Here is a 22,555-nt window from a genome sequence, read left to right as displayed (position 1 = left end):
TCGTTGCATCGTCCCGTCACACCATCACAACCAGGCACGCATGCAACATGCCAGCAACCAAACATTCTGGTTCAGCCTTTCCAGAATTGTTCCTTGTTTTCTTTTTTCTTTTGTTTCTCCCCCACACAACAGGCTTAAATGTGTGACAGGTACCCCAAAACAAGGTGATAAATACAGATTTCCCCCTTCATCTCATCTCGGTCCAATGCCGATTCGGGTCACATCAGCGGAACGAGCCGTCGTCGTTTTGCGTTTCTTGCCACACACCACCAAATCCTTACATCCTTTGAAAAAATTGAATGGGTCAAGGATTGGGTATGACTGCATATTTGCTGTGACACCCACCATTCAAAACAGTACTTTTCTTTTCTCTTTTTTTTTTTTTTTTTTTTTTTTTTTTTTTTCTAAAAAAAAAGAAAAAAGTTTAAAACGCAAGGACAGAAAATACGACTAGTGTCACACCGGCTTTTGTGGACAAGGTTTTATGCTTTACGGGAAGTTCCGATATCCCTCGAACAGGCAGGCAACTTTAGCCTTTTTCATCATGCAGAAATATTGCACAAGCTTTAGACACGATGTAACGACACTGCAGCGTAGCGAAACGAAAATCAAGCCACAGGTTTTTGCGTAATCTTTTTTACTCTCGTCAGATTCACATTAGCTCTGTTTAGTCCTAGCACCGTATGAAGTCTAGATAGACTATTCCAGGTGTTTATCTAGGTGATAAGCAAGCCTTGGCCGTGGCGTTAGCCACCCCGCCTGCGCTAGACCAACTTTATTCCAACTTCACCAAGTTCCTAGCTCAGGCCACTGAATGAGATGAGGTGGTTAAGGCTTTGTCTTTTACACGCAAAACACTGCACCAGTAGTCCATTCAAGCTCAATCTTTTAAGTGAGGCTGTATTTTATTCCACTTGACGTAGCTGTCTCTTGTCAGAGTTTAATGCCGCCTTTCTTCACTCATCGTACAAGCAACTTGTTGTGGATTAGTGAATATAACTGGAAACAAGTGCGTTAATTGATTGCCTAGTCCGATTAGTGTAATAATAACACAAACCGGACTTTCTTTTCTTTCACTTCTTCCGAATAGATGTATGTTCCTTAGGCCTGGATTGGTGTGAGGGCTTCAGTTTAGTTCCACTCTATCTCGGCGGCAAAATTTACAGAAAGCTTCAAGCTTCTCCCGTATGTACTCCATCGAACCCACTGAATTGTCGGCTCTTGACTACGAAAAGTATTATCAAGCAAGTACAGTTACACAGTGACTTCTGCTCCGTAAATAATCATTCCCTCTGAATACTAGTCGAGATTGATCATGACAGCCTGTGGCGGATGGATCTTGCCCATCTGTAATTGCTTTGGATGCCTCACCGTCATTGTATACAAACTAATGCACGCTTTTGATGCCTTATCGCGTTGATCAACTGTGTCTCTGTAAACACAGACAATCGGGTATGTGAAAAAGCCTCATCTTCTCTTGAGAGCTTTTAGGTTGCGATCGACGGATGTCCGAATGTCACACAAATACTTTTGTATTGCAACAGAAGTAATATCTATATCAAGCAAAATTTTTGTAAGAGTGAAAGCTTTTGAAAAGGCCGAAGGGGAACTAAAAAGGGGCAGTGTCAAGTTCGCAAATTAAGCCGTTAGCTGTTGTTCTTTTGTTACGAGATGAGGCATCGTTAATGCGAGTCTGCGACCCATTAACTAGGGCCCCTGAGGACTTCGTCACACTCTTAGTAGTATAAATTGGTCAAACAACCTGGGTATTTCAAAGAAGAAAAAGGGAAAAAAAAAAGAAAACTCAAGACTTACCCAATTCATCACCCGGTTAATGCATGGGCTAAATTTCACAACGGTCATCTTTAGATCACAGCAAAAGAAGTCCCACTTACTGCGCTCGGGGACACGCCACATGACCTGCATTACGAGTCCCAGCCGCCGGTACCGCTCCGGAAGAAGCACAGCTTCTCCATCCCCTCCCTGTACTTGAGACTCCCCCGTCGGGTGCGTGGCAGAGTTCTTGTCTTCCTCGACACGTTCAGCAGCCAGCGACATATCGATACGCCAATATCCAGAATCGACGAACTCGTCATCCAAAAAGGTGTGTTTGAAAACTGAGCCGATCGGAACCAGGTCGAATTCCAACGGAGCGGCGTTGATAGGATCGTCAAAGACAACAACTCCACGATTTCCTAGATACCCACCCCTGCTCTGGTCATCATCATGGAGTATCGCGTGGAAAACCGAATCCCACGGCCATGGCATACCAACTTGGCGATTAAAAATTGACTGAAAATAGCAGAAGCCCTTTGCGGAAAGTTCAGATGTTTTCATAGGTCGCTGCTCGCGGCTCACGCGACGGGTCTGGGACCAAGAGAGCAACGACGACTGGTGGTGGCTATGCTCGTCTCCCCGCTCAACAACTTTCATGCCTCCCACATGATTTACAAAATGGAAATTTTGATCGATGTTCAGGGTGGCGATATGGCCCTCCCAGTGTGCCCAGCTCCAAGACGAGGCTTTTTTTGGATTATACAAGGTCAGCTATAAGCCTGCACCAATTCATGTAATGCAATACACAAAACCTCAGAAACATTCCCAAGGACTTCTTCATATCCAGGCAACCTTGGCCTGGAATAGGATAGTGGCTAGATCGGACCAAGAGTTCAAAATTCTGGAAGCTTACCTCTCTGACTAGGATCTTCGTTTGGAGGTAGCAGTGGCTTGCGTTTCCAGTAATGTTCTTTGCGTTTGGTAGCCGCAGCAGCCCACGCCAAGCACCGAGGAAGTATTTCGGCGTACACGCCCGCCACGTAGGTAAGTTTATAGATCTCGGCGATCTCTTTTGCAATAGAAGCGATGGCAGGAAGGCGGTCTCCATCCACGCTAAGATTTAGATCGGTGTACTGTAGCAGCAGGTTGGACCACCACCGTTCTATATTAACGACCGGTTTGGTAATTTTCTTCGAGGAGTCTGGCGATAGAACGTTGGAAAACGGCCGCATTTGGCTGGCTATGTTTTCCTGGCATTCCCAATGAACCTGGAACGCGCCAAAGTGCACGATCCTTTTTGAAAAGAAGCTTTCCTGCAGCACCCAGGCCCTATGAGCCCAGCGGCCAGTCCTCAAGTTCGGACTTTAAACAATCTATACCCCCTTAATGATGGCCATCTCATAAGCGGCGAGGCGAAGAATTTCCCCATATAGCAGCCAGAGATGACAATGGGTAATTGCACTTCATATTTGTACAAGGAATCGGGACCACCATCAGCCTTTGGGTTTAACAAAAAGCAGCCTTCCGAGCGTTTGGCGGCCCCTGTGGCTCCTATGGTGAGAATGGCGTTGGCGTATATAGAGCCCATTAAGATTGTGTGTTTGTTTTCAGTCAATAGGATCGTCTTGGATAATGCATATGGAATCGACCCACAGGTAATTAATGCCAAGACGAAGGGTAGTTTCAACGGCGTGTTGGACAGTCAAGGGAAGGGCCTAAAGAGGTAATTTTCTTTGAAATTCATCAAATTTGCTCGTAATTGTGGTAATAGGGCTTGATGAGTGATTTGAGTCGCCCCAGCAATAACTTAAAGCAGCATAGGGCTTTTGGACATCAGTTGCATTGACGAGACGGATCAAGTCGCCAGAAACTATGTCTATCAGTCTTGGCGGTGGCGCCCATGTGCACGCCGTGTTGAAGCCTTTGTTTCTGCAGATTTTGTGGTCGTTCAGGCATTTTTGAAACTAGGAGTTGATGGTGATCATGGTTCTGTCAGAGTTTGCGGGCGTTAGGGGTCGTTCGGCAAACAATTGAGATGATGGATCTCCCGGATCTAAATCATTCCCAAGTATCTTGGCACAACCTCCACGCTGTTATGTTGTACAAAGAAAAAGAGAAAATAAAACAAGGCTACGGCCCTGTTGGCAAGAAACGGCATTATTTGGCTGGCTTGTGCAGTCTGATAAAGAGACCAAAAAACTTCAAGGATAAACCACTCTTCACCAGTGGATTTCTTACATGGCTCTTGCTCTGATCGTGTATAAATCATGATCTCCCCATGAGATAATTGTTTAAAATCTGGCAAAGACTTTTCAGGAGGCCTATGGAGATAGACCCGAATCGCATTGGTCGCGGATCTTCCATATCCTTTTCCTGTCATCTGCATCCTATGGGCATTGGTTTGATCCGAATCAAGACCCCTCATTTCGTAACTCAAGGTCCCCAACTCGAGAGTCAAGCCAGTTCCATCTGGAAAATCACTTTCCAGCCTTTTAATACCGAAGCCCAAAGACCTCCATATAACGTCGCAAAAGTCGCACGATTCCCTGCCCGATTTAACCCCACCGAGGCCGTGACCAAGCTGCACTGCACGGTCACTGTCGCAGCTACCGTCCCCTCGCATGCCTAGCACGCCGAGGTCGATTTGCTGACAGGTGGAACAAAGCCAGTACGGGTGGTGGCACACGCCGTCAGTGGACACTTCTTCGGGCCACGGACTTCGGTAGCCCTCGGTAGCCTCTGGGCTAATGACTATGAGTTCGATTGTCTTCTCGTGTGTGGGCCATTTCGTCGATATCCAATCCAGGAAATTTTCAAGAGGAATTGGCAATAAGTACGTCGTGACTGTACCAAGCACAACACCGACAGAGTAACCTACAATGACAGCGAATGCTAGCGTAGCAAGCAAGATAGAAACGATTCGGTGTTTGTCATTTCTTGAGAGACTTTCCGCGTCGGTCCGCGCTTCAACTGGGTCTTGTGAGTGGAGCTGAAGAACACTTTCGCCGAAAACCCCGCTTTCCGTGAGTGTCTTGTCTACGACCAGGCTCGGCAGGTCTTAAGGTGTTGAAATTGGTCGATTCGGTCGTCTTGACATGGGAGGCAAGTCAAGCTAGCCTTTCACAGGCCTGGGACTCTGGGAGAGGAGCAACTGTCGTGGACGGACTCCTTTGATCTAACATTGGGGCTCCCCATATCTTTAGGCAACCAGGTAGCCCTGAAGACAAAAATAGGGGTGGGCGTAATCAACTTTTATTGGTCAAGGTACCTATGGTTGAGCGAGCTGATAGGACGGTCTGCGGGCGACTGTATAGCCCCACCTCTGGTCACATGGGATAGGCTTTGAACCTATCCTAGTGGTAGGGAGCCTTGGTACAATCCATCTTTGTACCTAGTCTTGCTAGTGTATATTTGGAGTCATTAGACCCACACTGACTTGGCTCATTCATCCCCTCTTACATACAGATTTCCTCTCGAACTAGTAACCATAGTAACCAGCAGATTATTCGCGAGTTGTATGTTGCGACCCTTGTCCAAGAGAAACACGTTTTCGTTCATAATCAGTCTAGATGAGGCCAAATTACCGATTGATCTGGAAAAAGAGCCGGCCTCGTTCTTGCGGACAAGTTGAACGCAATTCATTTTTGTCGTTGACTTGCACAATGGCCAACTTCCTGTCATTGTTAGGAATAGAAGTGGTCTGGGTCGTTGACATTGAACTTCGATGCCCACAATGACGAGCCCAAAGGCCTTGCTTGTTAAATGATTAGAGCCATTCTTCTCCTCAGCAGTTGGTATCACGCTGGACAGGACATCGAAACCGTTAAAGTTGCGTGCAAGTGGTGAAATATGGCTGTCATTCCCCGAATCCAGGAATCAAATGCATCGCTGGATACCCAGTTATCTACTCTGATAAGAAACTGGTTCCTGGTAGGTATTCGGGCCGTGTGTCGGTAGATCTAGTTCTCAGGCTAGGGAATTGATTATGGATGACACTCATGCTAGCCTACAGAGATGGTCATATTAGATGAACCAGATGTAGACAAGGTAAAAAAGAAGTTTTAGTTTCTGCCTGATTGAAATGGTGTTCGACTTGGTCGTCTTCAACCACAAGTCTGCAAGATTCAGATGCCGTTCTTTCTTGACTTCCTGAACGCTAGCACCTCATTCAGAGTTAACGGAAGGAACAGATCAAGATCTCGATCCGATCCACTGGGCAGAGTTGACCGTCCTAGGCAGTTTTTGTTCCATGGAGCTTTCAAATGTAGTGCTGCTGTGTTGCTCCGGCGTGAGCTCGAAAGAGTAGAAAGGCTCTACGTGTGCATTTTATCAAATACATCTTTCGCTTGGGCCTTGAGAAGCCAGGCCACACCCACGTGACGGATGGCGGTCAGCTGCAATTAGTGAAACGTGGCCATGAACGTGGACGGCAAAGATAGAACTCCTCGTTCATCGAGGGAAGTCACAAAGAAAAGCATAGAAACAATAGTGCTTGGAAGCTGGGAGCATTCCTACACGCATTAAGACTCATGAGTTCCGAGGCATGAACCAACGTGCGACTTTTCACATCTTGGTTCAACGCTTTCTCGAACACAGGGCTAGTGGGCTAATTTGGTATCGGTCTGTTGATGACATGGCTCTTCGGTTTCTGCAGCAGAGCGCGGTATATATACGGTGATCCTTGGGAGGCGAAAATGATGGCACCGCTTGAACAGACTAGAAGACGGGATATTTGAGGATCCGACTGTGACTTTATAGATGGTGTAGATGCGCAAAGCCGCGAATTCATGGCTCATTTGTTGTTGTTGTTGTTGTTGTTGTTTGCGCCGTCGTATGGCGTAATAGCGCATGCCCTTCGGTTTTAGGTGTTTGCGCCGCATAATGATTCTGCATGGCCGCGATGACCAAACTTTGACAGAAAACAACACAAGCACCCAGAGGGGATGATGGTACCGGAATGTATGCAGTAGATGACTCACTGAAGACTGATTGTAAACGGTTCCAGGGCGTAATAACTTGCGGCAACATCAACCATTGCAATCGCGTGTGCAAACAAAGGAATCATCTTCATATTACTTTTCGTAGTCTAGAGAGCTTGCCTCACCCATGTCATGTACCAAACGTCCCATCATTATCACCAAAAAAAAAAAAAAAACGTCCCATCCCAAATACCTAAGCACACACGTTGAACCTGCCGACGCTGGGGTCGTGGTCAGACACCTCGGTGGCCGTATCGGACCAGGTGTTGACGTGGATGTGCTGGAAGCTGGAGCGGCGGCTGCAGGGAGTCCTGACGGAGAGCGATGGGCTGACAAAGGTGTGGTCGAGCTGCTGCGTGTTCATGTCGAAGAGGTACGAGTACCGCTCCTCCGGGGCTATTTCGACAACCTCGTCCAGGTCCAGCAGGCCAGAGACATTCATAAAGGTTTGCAGCGGGGACACGGGGATGAACTCGTTAAAGTCTCCGGCCGCGATGACTTGCGCCTCAGGGTCCTCGGCTAGGATCTTGGCAATGAATTCCTGCAGGCGGGGAAATATGTTAGCAATGAGAAGAGGTTCATGTGAGTGTAAGTGGATGGTCAAAAATACAACTACTTGGGATACTTACGCCAGTCACCGTTGCCTGCTGCGTTCGCTTCTCCACACCGCTGTTGTCAGGGGTGCGCAGGTCTCCGTGCAACGACGAGCTGCCGCCCTTGGAGCTGAAGTGGACATTGACAGTAAAGAAGGGCTTGGTGGCATTAAGAGCCTTCCAGGCGGCGACGAGGGGCTTGCGGGTGGCAGCCCAAGCGCTGTTGGCGGGATCGATCCGGCCCGGGTTGAACTTGAGAGTAGGGCCGGGCAGCACCTCGTTGGCATCAGCTCCGGTGCCAATGCTGTTTGTCGGCTCTGCCAGGGTCAGGACCGAGGGCTTGTAGAGGTACGCAACGCGGATGTTGCCACCGGGCTGGCCTCCATCCTGGTTGTCGACGGGCGCGATCTCAACCCAGCTGTAGTCCACCTTGCCATCGGTCAGGTTGGAGACGGCGGATCTGAGGGTCTCGAGGGTCTTGGTGGCGTCAACGACTCCATCGTTGGTGGCGCAGCTGTCATCCTGGACCTCTTGCAGAAAGACAAGATCCGGAGTCTTGAGGGCGTCGACTAGCTGGGCAGCGATGGCAGGCAGATGGGCAGACGAGGGGCACAGGTTCTCGACGTTGAAGATGCCCACAGTTACACCGCTGCAACTGCCCTTGCTGGTGAGCGTGTTGTTGCGAGGGTTGTATGGGATGGGAGTGGCCACGCGAATAGCCGTAAGGGGCAGGATCCGGTAGAAGCCGAAAGCATATGTGACGATGCCGGTGACCTCGGTCATTTTGTCGCCAAGTTTGGTGTCAGCCGGGTTCGAGGTCCCGTCGAGTGGGCTGCCGATCAGAATAGCCTCCGGGTTGGCATCGACACCGCGAGTCGTAAGACCTCCGCGGGCATTTTTGCCCGTGGTTGGCCAGTCGCCTGCGACCCAGATGTCGCCATAGCTGTTGGGACGATTGAGGGCAACGGGGGCCTGGACGGTGACAAGCTCGCCATTGAGGCTCTCCCAAAAGTCGAGGCCGTACTTGGTGGGGTCCAAGACCGGGTTCACCTCGGTCAAGCGGCTGGCTGCGTTGGGAGTAGCAAAGATATCACCATTGTCCAGGCTGGTGTATTGCTCGGTCGGCGGAGCGGATGTATCCTTGCCAATGACCAAGGGCACAGCGGGGTTGCCCGACGACAGCTTTCTCACGTTTGTGGTGGTGGTGACCTCGGTGAGATACAAATGCTTATTGTCGGACCTGTACTCCAGAACGCGGCCGTCGAGAGCGACAAGGTCCCCGACTGCCAGGTTTGCGCCGACGTTGCGGTCATAGACGTAGACAGCCTCCGAGGTCAAAGTGTCATTGTCGGGCTTGTCCGACCGAAGCCAGATGCCGTTGGGGCCCTTTGCAAGGACAACTCCAGTGACGTTCTTGACATCCTGGTCCTTGAGCGGCGAAACGAACTTGTTGCCGTTGATTTCGGCGATGGACTGAGCCAACGATGGGGCAACAATGCCAGCAACAAGGGCCACGAGGGCAGTGGTCGGAGCGCTAGTCAACATGGCGACCAAGGACGACAAACGAGAGACGACGTCTGGTTGCTGGAGGACGTCACGATCCGATCACAAGGTTACTGCCGACAAGCGGGTGAAATGGCCCTTTTTATTGAACCAAGGGGTGTTGGTGCAGCGGCCGGCTGCCTAGCACCCCAAGTCGCAGCTCGGGCGATCGAAGCCCTGCCAAGCGGAGGGTGAGTTCCAGGATAGGAAGCTGTGAAAGCTGACGAGGCGAACATATGCGGGTCCTCGGTGGGCTGAAGGATGAATTTGGAGTACCAGTCAAACCGATTGGCCAATTGCCCTAGGGGCTTCATTTCAAGGCGCAATTAACCATCTTGGTCCAATGGAACTGCGACATGCACAGCACGTTCTCCAATGAGGCGTTGATTAGCTAGCGCGATAAGGAGGTAGAAAAGGTTTCTTGGACAGGGACAAGAGCGGCAAAGACTGCCGAATAGGAGGGCCAGAAACGGGGACTGGCTAGTCAGCTCACCAGCTTCACGTGGGTGCGTTCATCCCGAGCTTTTTTTTTTTTTTTTTTTTTGTCTTTCTCTCTTCGACGCGTCATGATCCATGTCGTGCCTCGATTGATTGCAACCATTGATTGTGACCATTTGATTGTGCGCATTCATTCTTTCTTTCATTCATTCCATGGATCGTCAAGAAGCAAAAACTCAATTTCCAAGTGTTTAATGAGATTGGGATTTGAGGAAAACGGAAAGCGGGGGTGGGGGTGGGGTTCGAATCGACCACACACACACACACACCTACCCAAGCAAGCCAATGTGCCGTACAAGGTAGTACTGGTCGGTATCTAATGGGCGGGTATCTTCCTAACAACGACTCGCAAAATTCATTCAAATACAAAACTCCTTTCCAGTGCAAATATCGTTTTCATGCACTGCTGCAAGTAGTAAGGAGGTAGGCACCTTCAAAAAGCATATATTTTAATCCGTCAAAGTTGATTGTAGAACATTTAATCCTGCTTTGAATGAGCCTGCCTTGAATGAGCCTGCCTTGAATAACCCTGTGGAATCAACTTTCCATTCGGGAGGCGAACGTAATCTCCCGCTGTATTTCGTTGATGGGTGTAATAATCCGGTGGGACGGGCAACCCGACAGGCTTTTTATTGAAAAACACAACCGTATCATCAACAACCCTTACGTCAGTAGACTCCAGGTCCCAACCATCCGGCTTTTGAAAGTCTATGAACTTGCTATCATGCCCTTTGCAATCAACCTGGAGCTGTTTAATTCCCATTTTGTTCACCATATATTCGTGTGTGAATTTCCAAGTTGTTTTCTTTTGTGCCACACACAACGTACGACCCACATTTCCCACATTGGGAATTTGGAGCTCAAGCAGATATATGGCAACTGCATTGGCGTGGGAAGCCAATGAGATGATCGAAAAGAAGATAGCTTTGCAGTACATAATTGCAAGTGTAAAGAATTGGATAAATTAATAAAGAAAAGCGGTTTGAAGCGCGAAAGGCCATATAAAATTTTAACGAGTGTGGTTGTTAATCGACGCTTGTATCATGTATGTGCGTGTGTGTGTGTGTGTGTGTGTGTGTGTGTGTGTGTGTGTGTAGAGTAAAGGTGAAAGCTATTTGATATGCAAATGGTTGAGCTTTTTATATAAAATATTTGTTAAGCCATATTTAGAACATGTTGTCCATCTTATTTTAGTTATTAAGTCCCCTAATATTTTTTTATTTTATTCATGCCAGTTTTCCTCGTATTTCACCCACAGCTGTCGCTTTTATTAGTATTATTATAAATTTCACAGGATTAATGTAACCATTTTGGGACCTGTGGAGGATTTCGTATTACTTAAATAATGTTAAGATTCGCAATTTTATGCGATAGTATTTTCTTATCGGTATTTTTAACATTCCACCTAAAAGCAAGCAAGGTCTACCACTGCTAACGTGCCCTACAGCCAATGGTAAAAGGACGCTGACTTAAACACCCACCACCATAGAAGTGCGTTGTTTCTTTGTGAATTATAAAACACGGATGATATTCGAAATACACCATTTATACCAATATTCAACACAACTGTCTTGAATTATTTAGTTTCCATTCCACTAATATTGTTTAAATACAATGTTTATCAATATCTCAAGTCCAAATCTTTACAAAAATAGAGAGGGCTTTCCTTGACTGGGGTTTTAATTTATCCCAGGCGTGACTCGCGCGTTAATTCAACATCGCTAACACCGCGACATGGTGGTGCCAGCTACAGCAGCTAGTTTATAAATAACGCGCAAGCAGGCTGAGAGCATCCAGGGGGTGGTCGAAGAAAAGGTTGTAATGATTTTCTAATATTTTTGGCTAGAGAGGCTCGCCACAGGTGCATTTAACCTCCTGTTAAACGTTTACCTGTGAGGGCTCCGGACGTAGACTCTGAAGTATTGGAACCTTTTTAACCTTTGCTTTCTAAAGCGAATCCCTGTCCGCACAGGGGATCCTGGGTCTTTATATATACATGCGAAAATCATGGATATCGCCGGTGTGCCTCCGCCAGAGTCTACCGCGGCTCTTTGTCCGTAGCTTCTTCAGCCGCGCCACCGGCATTTACATTTTTACAGGCGCCGGCCACGAATTCCTGATCGAGTAACGGATTCTCAGTTTAGAATTAATTGAATTGAACTTCTATAAAAACATATCAATTCCCGAAACTACTTGTGTTGGGATAGGATACATATTTTGTAACACGGCCCGGCCGAGAAAGTACCACAATATTAGAGGATTAGCCTGTGAGACTAATGCCGATAGAACACCGGATTTAGCTATAGCCCATGTTACTTTGATAGTTTATAAATACTTGAACCCCAGGAAGGCTCAAAAGCAAGTCCTGGGGTTGCAGCATTATTTTGCCGGCATTTGCCTTGTCGAGAACCTTTCTCGAACGAGTCTCAACGACATTTTACGGCGAAAGTTATATTCAAACCAGCAAGAGTTGTCAGATGAGACAGGCAGGTCAACTTGGTCGTTTGTTCAACTCGCTCAAGTACTAGACGGGCCACCATCCTGTCGTGTTGTTGAATCCAAAACTGGGACATATTACGGTTGAATGTAACCAATCACCTTGCAGGATGTTGGTCTTATCTACATTTATGTTTGGGAGCCATTGCTTTTAGGGAAAAAAAGACACAAAGTGAATCAAGGCAAGGGCAAGATTGAGACTCAATGCTTCAATGCTAACCGAGAGCGTTAGCTTTCGTAAAGCTCTGGATATTAGCACCCCCGTCAACAATAACGCAAGTGCGGCCAGTACAATTTCTGTGTGCCCCACCTCTAACGCAGGCGAGCCTGGCTTTGCGACGGCGCGAATAGTCCCAACGGTCAAGACTGGTGTTGATATTGGCAGCTTCCATGGCGACAGCGATCAAAAAAAGGTGAAGAGAAAAAAAGGCAGTGGACTTAGTTTGGATTTAAGGACCATTTTATTTTGGCGACTGAGTCAAATATAAATCCAAGTTGAAGCCAGTTTAGCTATTTGTAGGAACGACGGGGTGAAAGGAACACACGGGTTCTGATGGAGTTATACTGCTAGGTGTTTTATAGCTTTATTTATGAGGACAAAGAGAAGCTATTGTGTAATGTAGACCGTGGATCTGCCCTCCTGTGACTGGACCAGCGTCTATTGCAGAATCTTTCTGCGTGCTTATATCAAGGTTGAATTGTACTGGACTTGCGTGATGTGTGTTTCAAAAGCGCTCTTAAAACGAGAGGGTTGGTTTGAGGATCAAAATGGAATAAAAGTAGGTTCTTCAGGTCGTAACTCGTCAAGACCGACCGACCAAGATGTCTTGAGAAACAATAAAAAAGCCTTTGACATATATACTGGCTTACAGATACATATTCGAAGCGTAGCTACATTAGTCGCTGTCAAGATATGATTTACCCTGGAGTTACTGTACGTTAATTCCACAGTTAGAATTTCAAAAGTACAACAGATGAAAATTTCAAACTTGGGCGGATGAGATAAAAGAATTCTTCAGAATGGGCACAAGCGGCTTTGTCCCTTTTGTTCGTATCGTGCCTCACTTCTCACTTGCATGAGCATGTTTAACGGCGACATCTTTGATAGCCTTGGCAGGCGCCGCCCGCACAAAGAACCCGGGATTTATCTATTGGTAGATTAGGAAAGCTAAGCATAGTTCGCCCTAATTGGAGCTACTGTCGAGGGGATAAAATGCATCCGCAGGAATCCGACGAGAACCATGTTGGGGGGAAACAAGGTAAGTGACTGTCAATAGTGTGACAGCGCCTAGACTATGATGACGATATCCCAATAGAGTAGAACTTCGGAGTGCTCAGGCTCTGGTCTTACGGATAATTTGATGCTCCTTCTTCCCTATATGACTTGACAAACGGACATGAGGAGGGGGTTTGAGTGCGCTGGAGAAATAGGTCGGTGGTGATGAGGTGGGAGGCGTTGTCGATGCTGCTGCTGGGCTCAGGGGTTGCTTACGCCGCTGCGTGGCGGTGGCAGATCCGGGGTCCCATGGTGCAGATAAGGTTTGGTCCCTGCGGAACCTGACTGCCAAAAAGTACATTCGGATGGACCCTACGTCAAGGCAGAGAGCCAGGTCGCATTACTTCCGTCTTGCTAGGAAGAGAGCGGGCCACACTCGATGTGGTGCTTCTGCTTCACATAGTGTGGTCGGAGCCGATAGAGAACTCCACTTACTTCCACCGGGCAGGGTTATGATGCAACGTGGTGCGTGGGCGGCCGACTTTTTGGATGTGGTTGATAATAATGGGTTTTTTGATGGCTGATGAAATCCTATGAAGTGATCATGGAAAAACGACTCCTTCGGATTGGGAAGACTTGGCAAGTCAGTCGCCCCTTATGCAGATGAATGGATGGTATGCTGGACGCGCTCCGATCAACAACCCATGACGATGACGAATGCGCAGGGGAGGTAGGACTGCTGATATTTAGGGTTTTCTATGGTTATTTACTCCTCAATTGTTCCAGGCCTGAAAAAGAAAGAAAAACTATTTCTAGAAAAAGAAATACGATGAAGATGATATCCATGACGACCTACTGCCAAAATAGCTGACAAGTCCATCTCCGAGATGCTGACTCGATGACTTGCTACTAGCAATGCCGTCGCGACAATGCACTCATCCCTCCGTTCATTACTTTTCAAGCCTGAAAATTTGACAGAGACAGTCAATGGCTTTGTCGATCAAGACTTTAAATGGAAAGTGGCTTTGGCCGAACCACAAACCAAAAATTCCAAAATAGGCTAGTCGGCGTGTTCTGGATGTCATTACTGTACAACAAAGCCGGGATTTTGCTGGTTATATGGACTAGGTGTATTGATTGCCCTAATCCTTGTACATAATTGGTTATAATTTTGGCGAGAATTTATATTTATATTTTTATTTTTCTGTTTGTGGTCAGCTTTTACGGGAATAAAGGCCTGTACCTACGAAATATAAAAACAGCTTATAATCCCTTTTCAAATAAGGCTCTTTTGTTTTGGCAGTCACCATTTTGCATATTTACCGATCCACGCTTTTTTAACTTTTCCATTCCTTTTTCCGCAAAGATCTAAAGCATAGTTTTTGATATCTTGAGTTAATATCCACTTATTCCAGCCATTTCCCACAACTAAAAACAAGCTTATAACATTAAAGCACCATGTTTGGCTTCAAATTCCTTCCTGTCCTGCTTCTTTTTTGCTCTTCATTAAGTGGGACTGCAGCTATCCCAGATGAACTATACCGACTGTCCAGGCTTGCCCCAGAAGACGCGAAAGAGTTTGGTGGCTTCGAAAGTCGAGGTGTAATCTGGAAAAAACTAGACACGACCATGACATATGCCCAGCACAAGAATTTGGAAATATTCACTCCTGGAAAGGACGAAAAGTATTTCCAAACCCCGTTCATCTCGACGTCAGCCAACAAGCAGTACCTTTTGAATTATGCCAGACGCAACGAAAATGGTAAGCCGGAGAACCGTTACCTGTACCGTATCAGCACCCGGGGAATCAAACAGAATTTCTTCGCTGCCAGCAAGCAGCTCAGCGACCAGTTCGACGCCGAAACTCTGGCGGAGATGAAAGAATACGGCACCAATAAGAAGATCCCTTGGAAGAATGTTATGGATTGGTGGGTGATTAAGCCTGATGGCTCGGTCACCTATGTCCCGAAATCAGATTCGATTCAATGGCCCGGAACAGCAGGAAGACGAGTACATGGTCAATACCGACCCAAAACTCGGCCTTCCCAATAGGATCCTTGATGTTGAAAAGACCATCGAGAAAGGTGACACACAAAACGATCCTTTTCAGTCTTCCGGCGATGGTTTTCTTAGAGTACACCGCCTGGGAACGACGGTGCTGATGTTGGTGTCCCTGTGACCAATATTTATTAACTCGGGCGCCTTATGTCAACAAGAAGAGTAGCTGGTTCAATCAAGGCTACTCGTAAGAAAAATGAAAGTGTTGCGGGCGGGAAATGAGGGTTAGCGATCAATGTATGATCAACGTCAACGCCAATTGCCAAAGCCGCTTTCAGGTGGTCGCGGTGTACTCGGGGCGCAGCTACGCATGTAAAACGATTTATTCTGCTTCATTCTATAGAACAATACCTTGGAATACATAAATATAAACGTAATCATTAACAAGTCATTTGCCCAACTCCATCCCAAGAGCAAAACGCCTTCGCTGTAAACCAAAGCCAGTAGGAAACCAGAAAAGAACAACACCAATAGGGTGCATAACAAAAAAAAAAAAAAAAAAAAAGGGACATGCATGCAGTCATAACTTTCCTCACCCAAGAGGTGTCAACTCTCCCCTGACAGGCTTATCCGTCTTTGCCAGCACGTCATCCTTGAGCTTCCAGACGCCCTTTGTCCGGTCGTCGCAGAGCTCCCAGTCGGTGCCCTCGGTCAGGCGGTGAAAGACATCGTGGTCCTCGCCCTTGCTGCTCGCAAACAAGAGCGGCTCCCACGTCTCACCTCGCTCCTTCTCCTCGGCCCGCATCCGCCTCTGCGCCTGCTCCAGCTTGGTCTTCTCGGCGGCCGCGACGCGCGTGTCCCCTCCCGGGCCGAGGTTCGAGATGACGCCGGCCCAGGCCCGACGGCTCTCCCAGGGGCTCTGCTCCTCGAGGGGCGCCAGCTCCATGGCGGCGGGGAGGTTCTCCAGGGCATCAACGTTGTACTCGTCCACTACCCTGCCCTTGGAGTCCTTGACGGTCCAGCCCTCGCTCCAGCACCCCGCCGTCTTGTAGATAATCTTCTTGGGGTCCGCCTTGTGAAACAGCTTCGCCTCGAAGCTGTTTCTCTTGCCCCTCAGCATCCCTGCCCCGCTGAACTTGATCTCGGTGATGTATCCCGACGACCCGATGATGTGGTACGTGCCCACGATCTCGGGGTAGAGACAAGCCGACATGAACCCACGGACCTTGACGTCCGGCAGCGGGAAGAGGTAGTCCTCCTTGTAGCGCTCGACCCTGACGACGGCGTGCCCGACCTGCCGGATGTTGACGTTGCCGTTGAACGTCATCTCGACCCTCGCGTAGCCGTCGGCGCGCACCATGCCCTCCCCTTCTCCCGAGGAAACGTGCATGGCCGTGATGGGCGGGTGGTGCGAGACCTGCTCGGCGACGAGGCGGGTGCGGGCCTTGTTCTGCTCATCCGACCACGAGGCGCAAAACACCTCGCCCAGGAAGGCATTCAGCGGCTTCTTGATGGACGTGCCCGGCGCGCCGGCGACGTACAGCTGCGGGCGCAGGGCCGAGAGCACGAGGCGCTGGACGAGGAGGGCGCGGCGGGCGGGGTCGGCTTCCGAGGCCGGGGCGGCAAAGACGTGTGGTCGTTCGGCCCAGCAGTGGCCAACCTCGACCACGGAGCAGGGCGCGAGGAAGGAGATGGGGCCCGTAACGTTTGAGAGGTCGCCCTTGGCGGAGGAGAGAAACTATAGGTTGAAAAACAAAAAAAAAAAAAGACGGAGATGTTTAGCTTGGGGGGTTTTCTTTTTGCGTGGGTTTATTTGGACGTTGAAAATGTGCTTCTTTCTGGATTCGGGAGGCTTGTGTGCCCAAGAACCGATTGGTTGTCGAAATTGCGAACCTGGCGCGCGCGCGGGGGGATAAAGTTCAAGTAAGGTACACAAGAGCCACTTACACTAACGAGGTCGCCGAAGCGAGACGATAAAGATTTCGAATCCATGTTTTTTTTTTTTTTTTTCGTATCAGATTGGAAAAAATATGAAAGACAAAGAATAACAAAAAATAGAAGCTCAATTGTATGCAAGCGCAACTCGAGGAAAATAAAAAAAAAACAACCACAAAACTGTCTAGAAGTAGAGAGATCAACGACTCTCCAAAGTCAACAAAGCTACGGGCAATGGAACCTTTTCAAGGTCCCCTACCCCACCATGAAGCCGAACTGTACTGCCCAGTACCGTTCCGTCAAGGCAGGGCCAAGGGGGGCGGTACTATTGTAGAGTGGGTGGAGCCGTAGGAGGGAACACACCAATAAAGTGTGGATGAAACAGGGTTGTACGTACGTCGTTTAGGTTCCCGACACAATCTACTGTTTCAGCAATGTCGACGAAAAGTCGGAAAAGTGTATGGCTTGTGATTTTGTGTTCATTTTGCCAGTCTGGTGGTGGTGTGCTTGTTCAACGAACATTTTTTCTCCGATAATTAACTCTGTTCCGGTTTTTATCCCTTCTCGACCGTCCCCCAACGTCGGACGATCACGGTAGGCATCGAAGCAGAGTAGCAGCAGTAAGCCCAGCAGCACGTGCGTGTACAGCGACAAGAGTGTGCTTAGGATCGACAGGGTTACCTTGAGTGGAGCATCCATCCATTCAAGATGTTAAATAAAAAGCTAAATATATCAATGGGTACGACGTAGATTAGTGTTGACAGTTGAGGAATGACGTGCGCAATATGATAGATACAATGAAAGTCGAGGTTCGGTTCGGGCTTAGAAAATTGGGATGAAATGGGTTCGCCGGTCCGATGGTTTTGTTGTTGACAATGATGATATACTAAGACTAGACTCGCGTCGCTAACCGACTGGTACTTCGTAGGTAGACTTGGGGTTGTTCATCCCCGTCTGAACAGAACAAAATAGAACAGAACCAAGTGCAGACCGGTCGTTTATTAGATCAGGTCAGGTACGTACAGACAACAGCCGAAAAAGAGAATCCTCGAAAAAGAACCACCAAAAATTAGCCTATTACAGACACGAAGAATCGTCATTTGGAGTGGCAGGAATGCAACGACAAACTCTAACAATAACTACTTACCAAGTAATTTAGCTCTAAAACCCAAATAAGTCAGTCATTCAGTGTCGCGATTGCCTTGCGCTGGCGGGGAGCAAGGAACACGTAGGCACACATATGACAAGCGCCCAAGCTGAATCATGTTCAACCAAACTAAGTGCCAACCTTGGAAGAGATTGGCCATCCACTTTTCTTTTTTTATTCGCTCGCTGGTCGCTACAATGTGAAGTTTTTGGAGATGGTCACACGCAAGATTCCGCCCAGAACCAGCACACCCTTTCTTGATTTTTTTTTTTTTTTTTTTTTTTTTTTACCAACCAACTCCGAAAACGAGACCGCCAATAATGTTGAGCAGAGTTAACCTCTGGCCTCAGCATGGAAACATTACTACGAGTACAAGTCAGCGCCAGTGGCTCGGCAGACAGCGCACCCGATATTAATGATCTTGAGTGGGTAGGTAGCTTGGTAGGAAAGTTAGGCAAAGTAGGCACGGTAGCAAGGTGCCCAAGGTAGGCTAGTGTGGAGGCGAACAGAGGTTTAACGATAATCGGTAAACAACTGGGAGAGGATAAGTGCGATAAGCCTAGGATGATCCCCCATCCCCGCGTTTTTTTTTTTTTTTTACGCCGTCGGTGAATCCGTGCAGAACAATTTCTCCACAGAACGGATGAATTCCTACTGCCGTCTCCGGCGAGGATGGTGCGTTGAATGTTACGGCGGAGACCCCCGCGGGCTGTGCAGAACGCGAATGCACCGCCGGCGTCGTAATCGCCGACCAAGTCTTTTTACTACGAAAATAAGCACTTGACCACGATTGATTACGTTGCAAAAGGGAGAGAGGGGTGATTTTTTTCACGAGAACCAATCTGGATGCAAATAACAGTCATGTGGTTTTGTAATCCATAAAGGTACCTAGGCTTGTATTTTACATACAGCAATGCAAGAAAGAAAGAAAAAGACATCAAAACGCCGCATGTTTGCCCCTCCGAACCAAATGGACAAAAAACTTCAACTCTCGTTATATTGTAAAGGAAATCGAGAGAAAAGTATGGTAGAAAAGGAGGGGAAGAAGAGAAGAGTCAAAAATATGTACAGAGGAATAGAAATTTTTCTCCTGCTTCACAGCTGGGTCCAAAACAATTCCTTGTCCCATGATGCCCGGCCACGCCGATTCCAAAGAAAATTGACCGTCTCGAAGAAAACCGTCGTCAGCAATGCGTTGACGCCGTTAATTTGCTAGACTGGTGTTCGTGATACACTCGGCGCAATTTCCAAGTGAGCAAAACCAAGGAGGGGGTGGGTAAAATGGGGACAAAAGAAAAAAGGGGTAGTAGCGGAAGCTGGGAGATTGGCGCGATTGGCGCCGAGGCTTTGGCTTTTTTTTTCCTCTTGGTTTTGGTTATTTCTTTTGTTTTGGTCGGTTGATTGGTTTAGGTTTTTTTTTTGTGCTTAGCTCCAGTCGGTCTCAATCCTGTCGCATACAGCGGAAACCAAACATATTCTTTTTCTTTGCCTTGACAAAACAAAAGAAGGGGAAACAAGAATTCCCCTCGGCATTGGATGGAAACCGATAAACCCAAGCCCAAGGGAAAAAAAAAGTAATTGGAAAAAAAAAAAAAAAAAAAAAAAAAAAAAAAAAAAAAAAAAAAAGACGATGCCGTCTGTTTGAAAGAAGTGTGAAGAAGAAACGAACAAAACAAAAGAAGCATCAGCCACCAAATGGGCCAGAATGCACGTTGTTATGGGTGGCCAAGCTAGCAGGTGCTAGCTTTGCTTAGGCCGAAGTGGGCGTCTGGCCAACCCTATAATCGGTAAGAAACCTGGTTAGCCACTGACTACGATCTGGATCTTGCCTGCTTCGCACCCCAGCCCCTCATCCGATGATTCGCAGTTCCATCTCCTGGAAAAGGAAATCATTGGATGAAGGTGAAGTGAAGCGTGCATAAGCATTCGGATGAACTTACATGTTGCCAGCGGGGTTGTAACGGGCGACAACATAGACGCCGCCATTGTTATCGCTGGCCGTGCCGAAGCCGACCTCAGTGGTGGTCTTCCAGATCATTTGAGCTGAGATGAAATATCGAGTCAGCGAATGCAATCATCCCGAGGTGGCGCCCAGCCATCTTGTCGCACAACGTTGCGCAAAACATCCAGCCCTCGTATCAAGACGGAAAAATGGACCAGCGCAACCATAGATAGCGAGGCTGGTTGGTGTCACACAGAAACTACCATACACGAAAAGAAAATAGAAGAAACTTACTGTAGTGACCGTACGCGCCAAAGTTACCCTGGCCGACGGGCTGTCCGCCATACAGGTCCTTCTCGTTGGCCCAGGCGTTGGCGGCGTTGGTGCAAGGGGTGACGCTGTTGGACTGCCAGTACAGGTTCTCGCCGTGGCCGTTACGGTTCTGGGCGTGCTGCAGCGAGCCAATTCCAACGAGCTGCTGGGCGTAGCCGGCGGCCTCGGTGGCCAGAGCCTGGTTGTACTTGAGCGGGGGTAGGCCGAGGGCGGAGCGGGCAGCGTTGTGGCTGTTCAGACCGGCCTGGATATCCGAGCTGAGATCGCTGCTGCTGCTGGAGTAGTCGTCGGCCTGCTGCTGGGCCTGCTGGGTCGTTGTGGCAGGCTTGGCCGATGGAACGTGCTGCTGCAGAATCTGCACTGCGGGCGTTGGGGCCGGCTCCTGCTGGACTGTGACGACCTTGACCTCGACCGAAGGCTCGGGCTGCGGCTCCGGAGTCGGGGTTGGTGTCGGGGTCGGGGTCGGGGTGGGAGTGGGAGTAACCACGACGGCCTCGACAGTTGAGGTCGGCGGCGGAGGAGGCGGCGGCGAAGAGGTCGACACAGGCTCGACGGCAGTGACGGGCTCCGGGGTGGGAGTGGGACGCGTGCACTTGACAAAGCGGCCCTTGGCGTGCCTGCGGACGCGGTGGCCGTCGGCAGGCCTGGCGATGGCCTGCGTGGCCAGCAGGGCCACGGCGAAGATGGTCTTGGTGCTGAACTGCATCTTGGAAAGCGACTCTCTTGGGGGAGGCGGGCTCTCGACTGTGTCTCAGGGACAGTTGTTATGAGGGAGAGTAGTTGGTTTATTTGTTTTTTTGCCGTCCACAAGGGAGAGAAAAACAAAAACGACCCAGAAGAAACGAAGGATGAGATAGTCGGATAGAGGGAAATGAGCGTCTAGATTCTTGCGTTCTTTTCTTCTGTCCTTCTCCTGGTAAACGAAGCTTCGAGCTTGGATAAAGGAGTGATTCCAGCGCTCTGCGCGATAAAGGTTTGTCGTTCTAGTTGTTGGCGAAAAAAAAAACACACACAAAGGAGTGAATGGTGGCAGTCGAGGCCGTGCAGTGAGTAGGTAGAGAAAGAAGAAAATCCAACATACCGAAAAGATCGCCATGGTTGGGGGCGTGAACAGCCATCTTTATTCTAAAAGAGCCCTGACGTTGCGTTTGCCCTACCATACCCCAGCCAAGGGACGGAAAGCCGTGGTAGGGTAGTGTTGTTGGCCGGGCCCCCTGTCTCTAGGATTGTGCTCGTTCCACTTGGTTGCCCAGTGGAGCTGGTAAACTTGGCAAACATGCAGACCAACGATGATTCAGCGGGTTTGGTTCACTTTCCCGAACTTGTGGACACTCTGCGCCTGGATCCGTTCCAATTTCCTAGCGTCGAGGTCCCTGACCTGGACGGTGCAAGTATGCTGTTACCTACCTTTAGCAACTCAGGTACTAAATGCGGCTGCAGGTACCCCTTGGAGGCGTCCAGTGGTGCGGTAAATACTGTTTGTACTGGGCAAGCTGGGATTGGGAGACTAGGGCGCTAATTTTGTGCCTGACATGCACTGGATTCTCCAATCAATCTACAACGCGTGATGAATAAATGAGGTCAGCCTGGCTGATATAACCAGAAACCATGGTGGGATAAGCTGTAATTATTTCTGATACGATTTCATGGTGAGACCTTGATGTTGCTTATAATCGAGCTGCTTTTTATTTTGTTAGTGGTTATTACAATGTCGCCATCTGGAGTTGGAACTTGTTGCTTCTGGCGATGCGGGAGGCGTAGAAGGTGTTAATTCACCTTTTCCGGCGGAGGCATATTTCGTCGGTGGCAGCTTGCAAATCCGGCAACGACAAGGAGATAGAGAGTAAAAAAAAAAAAAAAAAAACCATTAAAAAAAAAAAAAAAAGGACCCCATCAAACGCAGCCACCGACGCCAGGAACTAGGATCAGCAGTGCCTTGCCGCTCCCCCTAATTAAGGGCTGACAAGGTTGCATCCACATCTCGGGGAGGAGCTCCACGTTTCACGCATATGAATTGAGGGATCGGCGCCCGGGGTGGGGATTTAGGCGTCTCATGCAGGGGAAATTGGCAGAGGCGGACGACAGACACTTTTTCGCCAA

General features: G+C 48.6%; 6 protein-coding genes across 6 annotated transcripts; 1 reads left to right on the top strand and 5 right to left on the bottom strand.

The window, feature by feature from the left end:
* Positions 1-1,815: 1,815 nt before the first annotated feature.
* Positions 1,816-3,364, bottom strand: PgNI_00079 (uncharacterized protein; the record flags this gene model as incomplete). The annotated part of the gene is given in 3 exon segments (XM_031120163.1): positions 1,816-2,522; positions 2,690-3,138; positions 3,156-3,364. Coding segments are annotated over 3 exon segments (1,365 nt in total), but the record flags the coding sequence as incomplete, so codon positions are not given.
* Positions 3,365-3,491: 127 nt separating this feature from the next.
* On the bottom strand, positions 3,492-4,958 carry PgNI_00078 (uncharacterized protein; the record flags this gene model as incomplete). Its single annotated transcript, XM_031120162.1, has 5 exons — positions 3,492-3,646; positions 3,685-3,697; positions 4,112-4,527; positions 4,723-4,833; positions 4,901-4,958. 5 exons carry the CDS (start codon positions 4,956-4,958, stop codon positions 3,492-3,494), a joined length of 753 nt encoding a protein of 250 aa, XP_030986282.1.
* Positions 4,959-6,860: 1,902 nt separating this feature from the next.
* On the bottom strand, positions 6,861-9,092 carry PgNI_00077 (uncharacterized protein). The gene is made up of 2 exons (XM_031120161.1): positions 7,385-9,092; positions 6,861-7,296 (listed from the first exon to the last, which is right to left on the bottom strand). The coding sequence occupies exons 1-2, from the start codon at positions 8,891-8,893 to the stop codon at positions 6,949-6,951; spliced, it is 1,857 nt and encodes a 618-aa protein (XP_030987516.1). The 5' UTR covers positions 8,894-9,092; the 3' UTR covers positions 6,861-6,948.
* A 5,637-nt stretch (positions 9,093-14,729) lies between these two features.
* PgNI_00076 (uncharacterized protein) lies at positions 14,730-15,152 on the top strand (the record flags this gene model as incomplete). The annotated part of the gene is made up of 1 exon (XM_031120160.1): positions 14,730-15,152. One exon carries the CDS (start codon positions 14,730-14,732, stop codon positions 15,150-15,152), a length of 423 nt encoding a protein of 140 aa, XP_030987503.1.
* A 436-nt stretch (positions 15,153-15,588) lies between these two features.
* PgNI_00075 (uncharacterized protein) lies at positions 15,589-17,447 on the bottom strand. The gene is made up of 3 exons (XM_031120159.1): positions 17,431-17,447; positions 17,046-17,217; positions 15,589-16,836 (listed from the first exon to the last, which is right to left on the bottom strand). Exons 2-3 carry the CDS (start codon positions 17,088-17,090, stop codon positions 15,691-15,693), a joined length of 1,191 nt encoding a protein of 396 aa, XP_030986103.1. The 5' UTR covers positions 17,091-17,217; positions 17,431-17,447; the 3' UTR covers positions 15,589-15,690.
* Positions 17,448-19,808: 2,361 nt separating this feature from the next.
* PgNI_00074 (uncharacterized protein) lies at positions 19,809-22,298 on the bottom strand. The gene is made up of 3 exons (XM_031120158.1): positions 20,417-22,298; positions 20,121-20,223; positions 19,809-19,958 (listed from the first exon to the last, which is right to left on the bottom strand). The coding sequence occupies exons 1-3, from the start codon at positions 21,159-21,161 to the stop codon at positions 19,931-19,933; spliced, it is 876 nt and encodes a 291-aa protein (XP_030986101.1). The 5' UTR covers positions 21,162-22,298; the 3' UTR covers positions 19,809-19,930.
* Positions 22,299-22,555: the final 257 nt, after the last annotated feature.

The sequence above is a fragment of the Pyricularia grisea genome (assembly GCF_004355905.1).
Source record: "Pyricularia grisea strain NI907 chromosome Unknown Pyricularia_grisea_NI907_Scaffold_1, whole genome shotgun sequence".
Lineage (NCBI taxonomy): Eukaryota > Fungi > Ascomycota > Sordariomycetes > Magnaporthales > Pyriculariaceae > Pyricularia > Pyricularia grisea.
The sequence above is the reverse complement of the archived record's forward strand: the minus strand, read 5'-3'. Positions and strand labels throughout refer to the sequence as shown.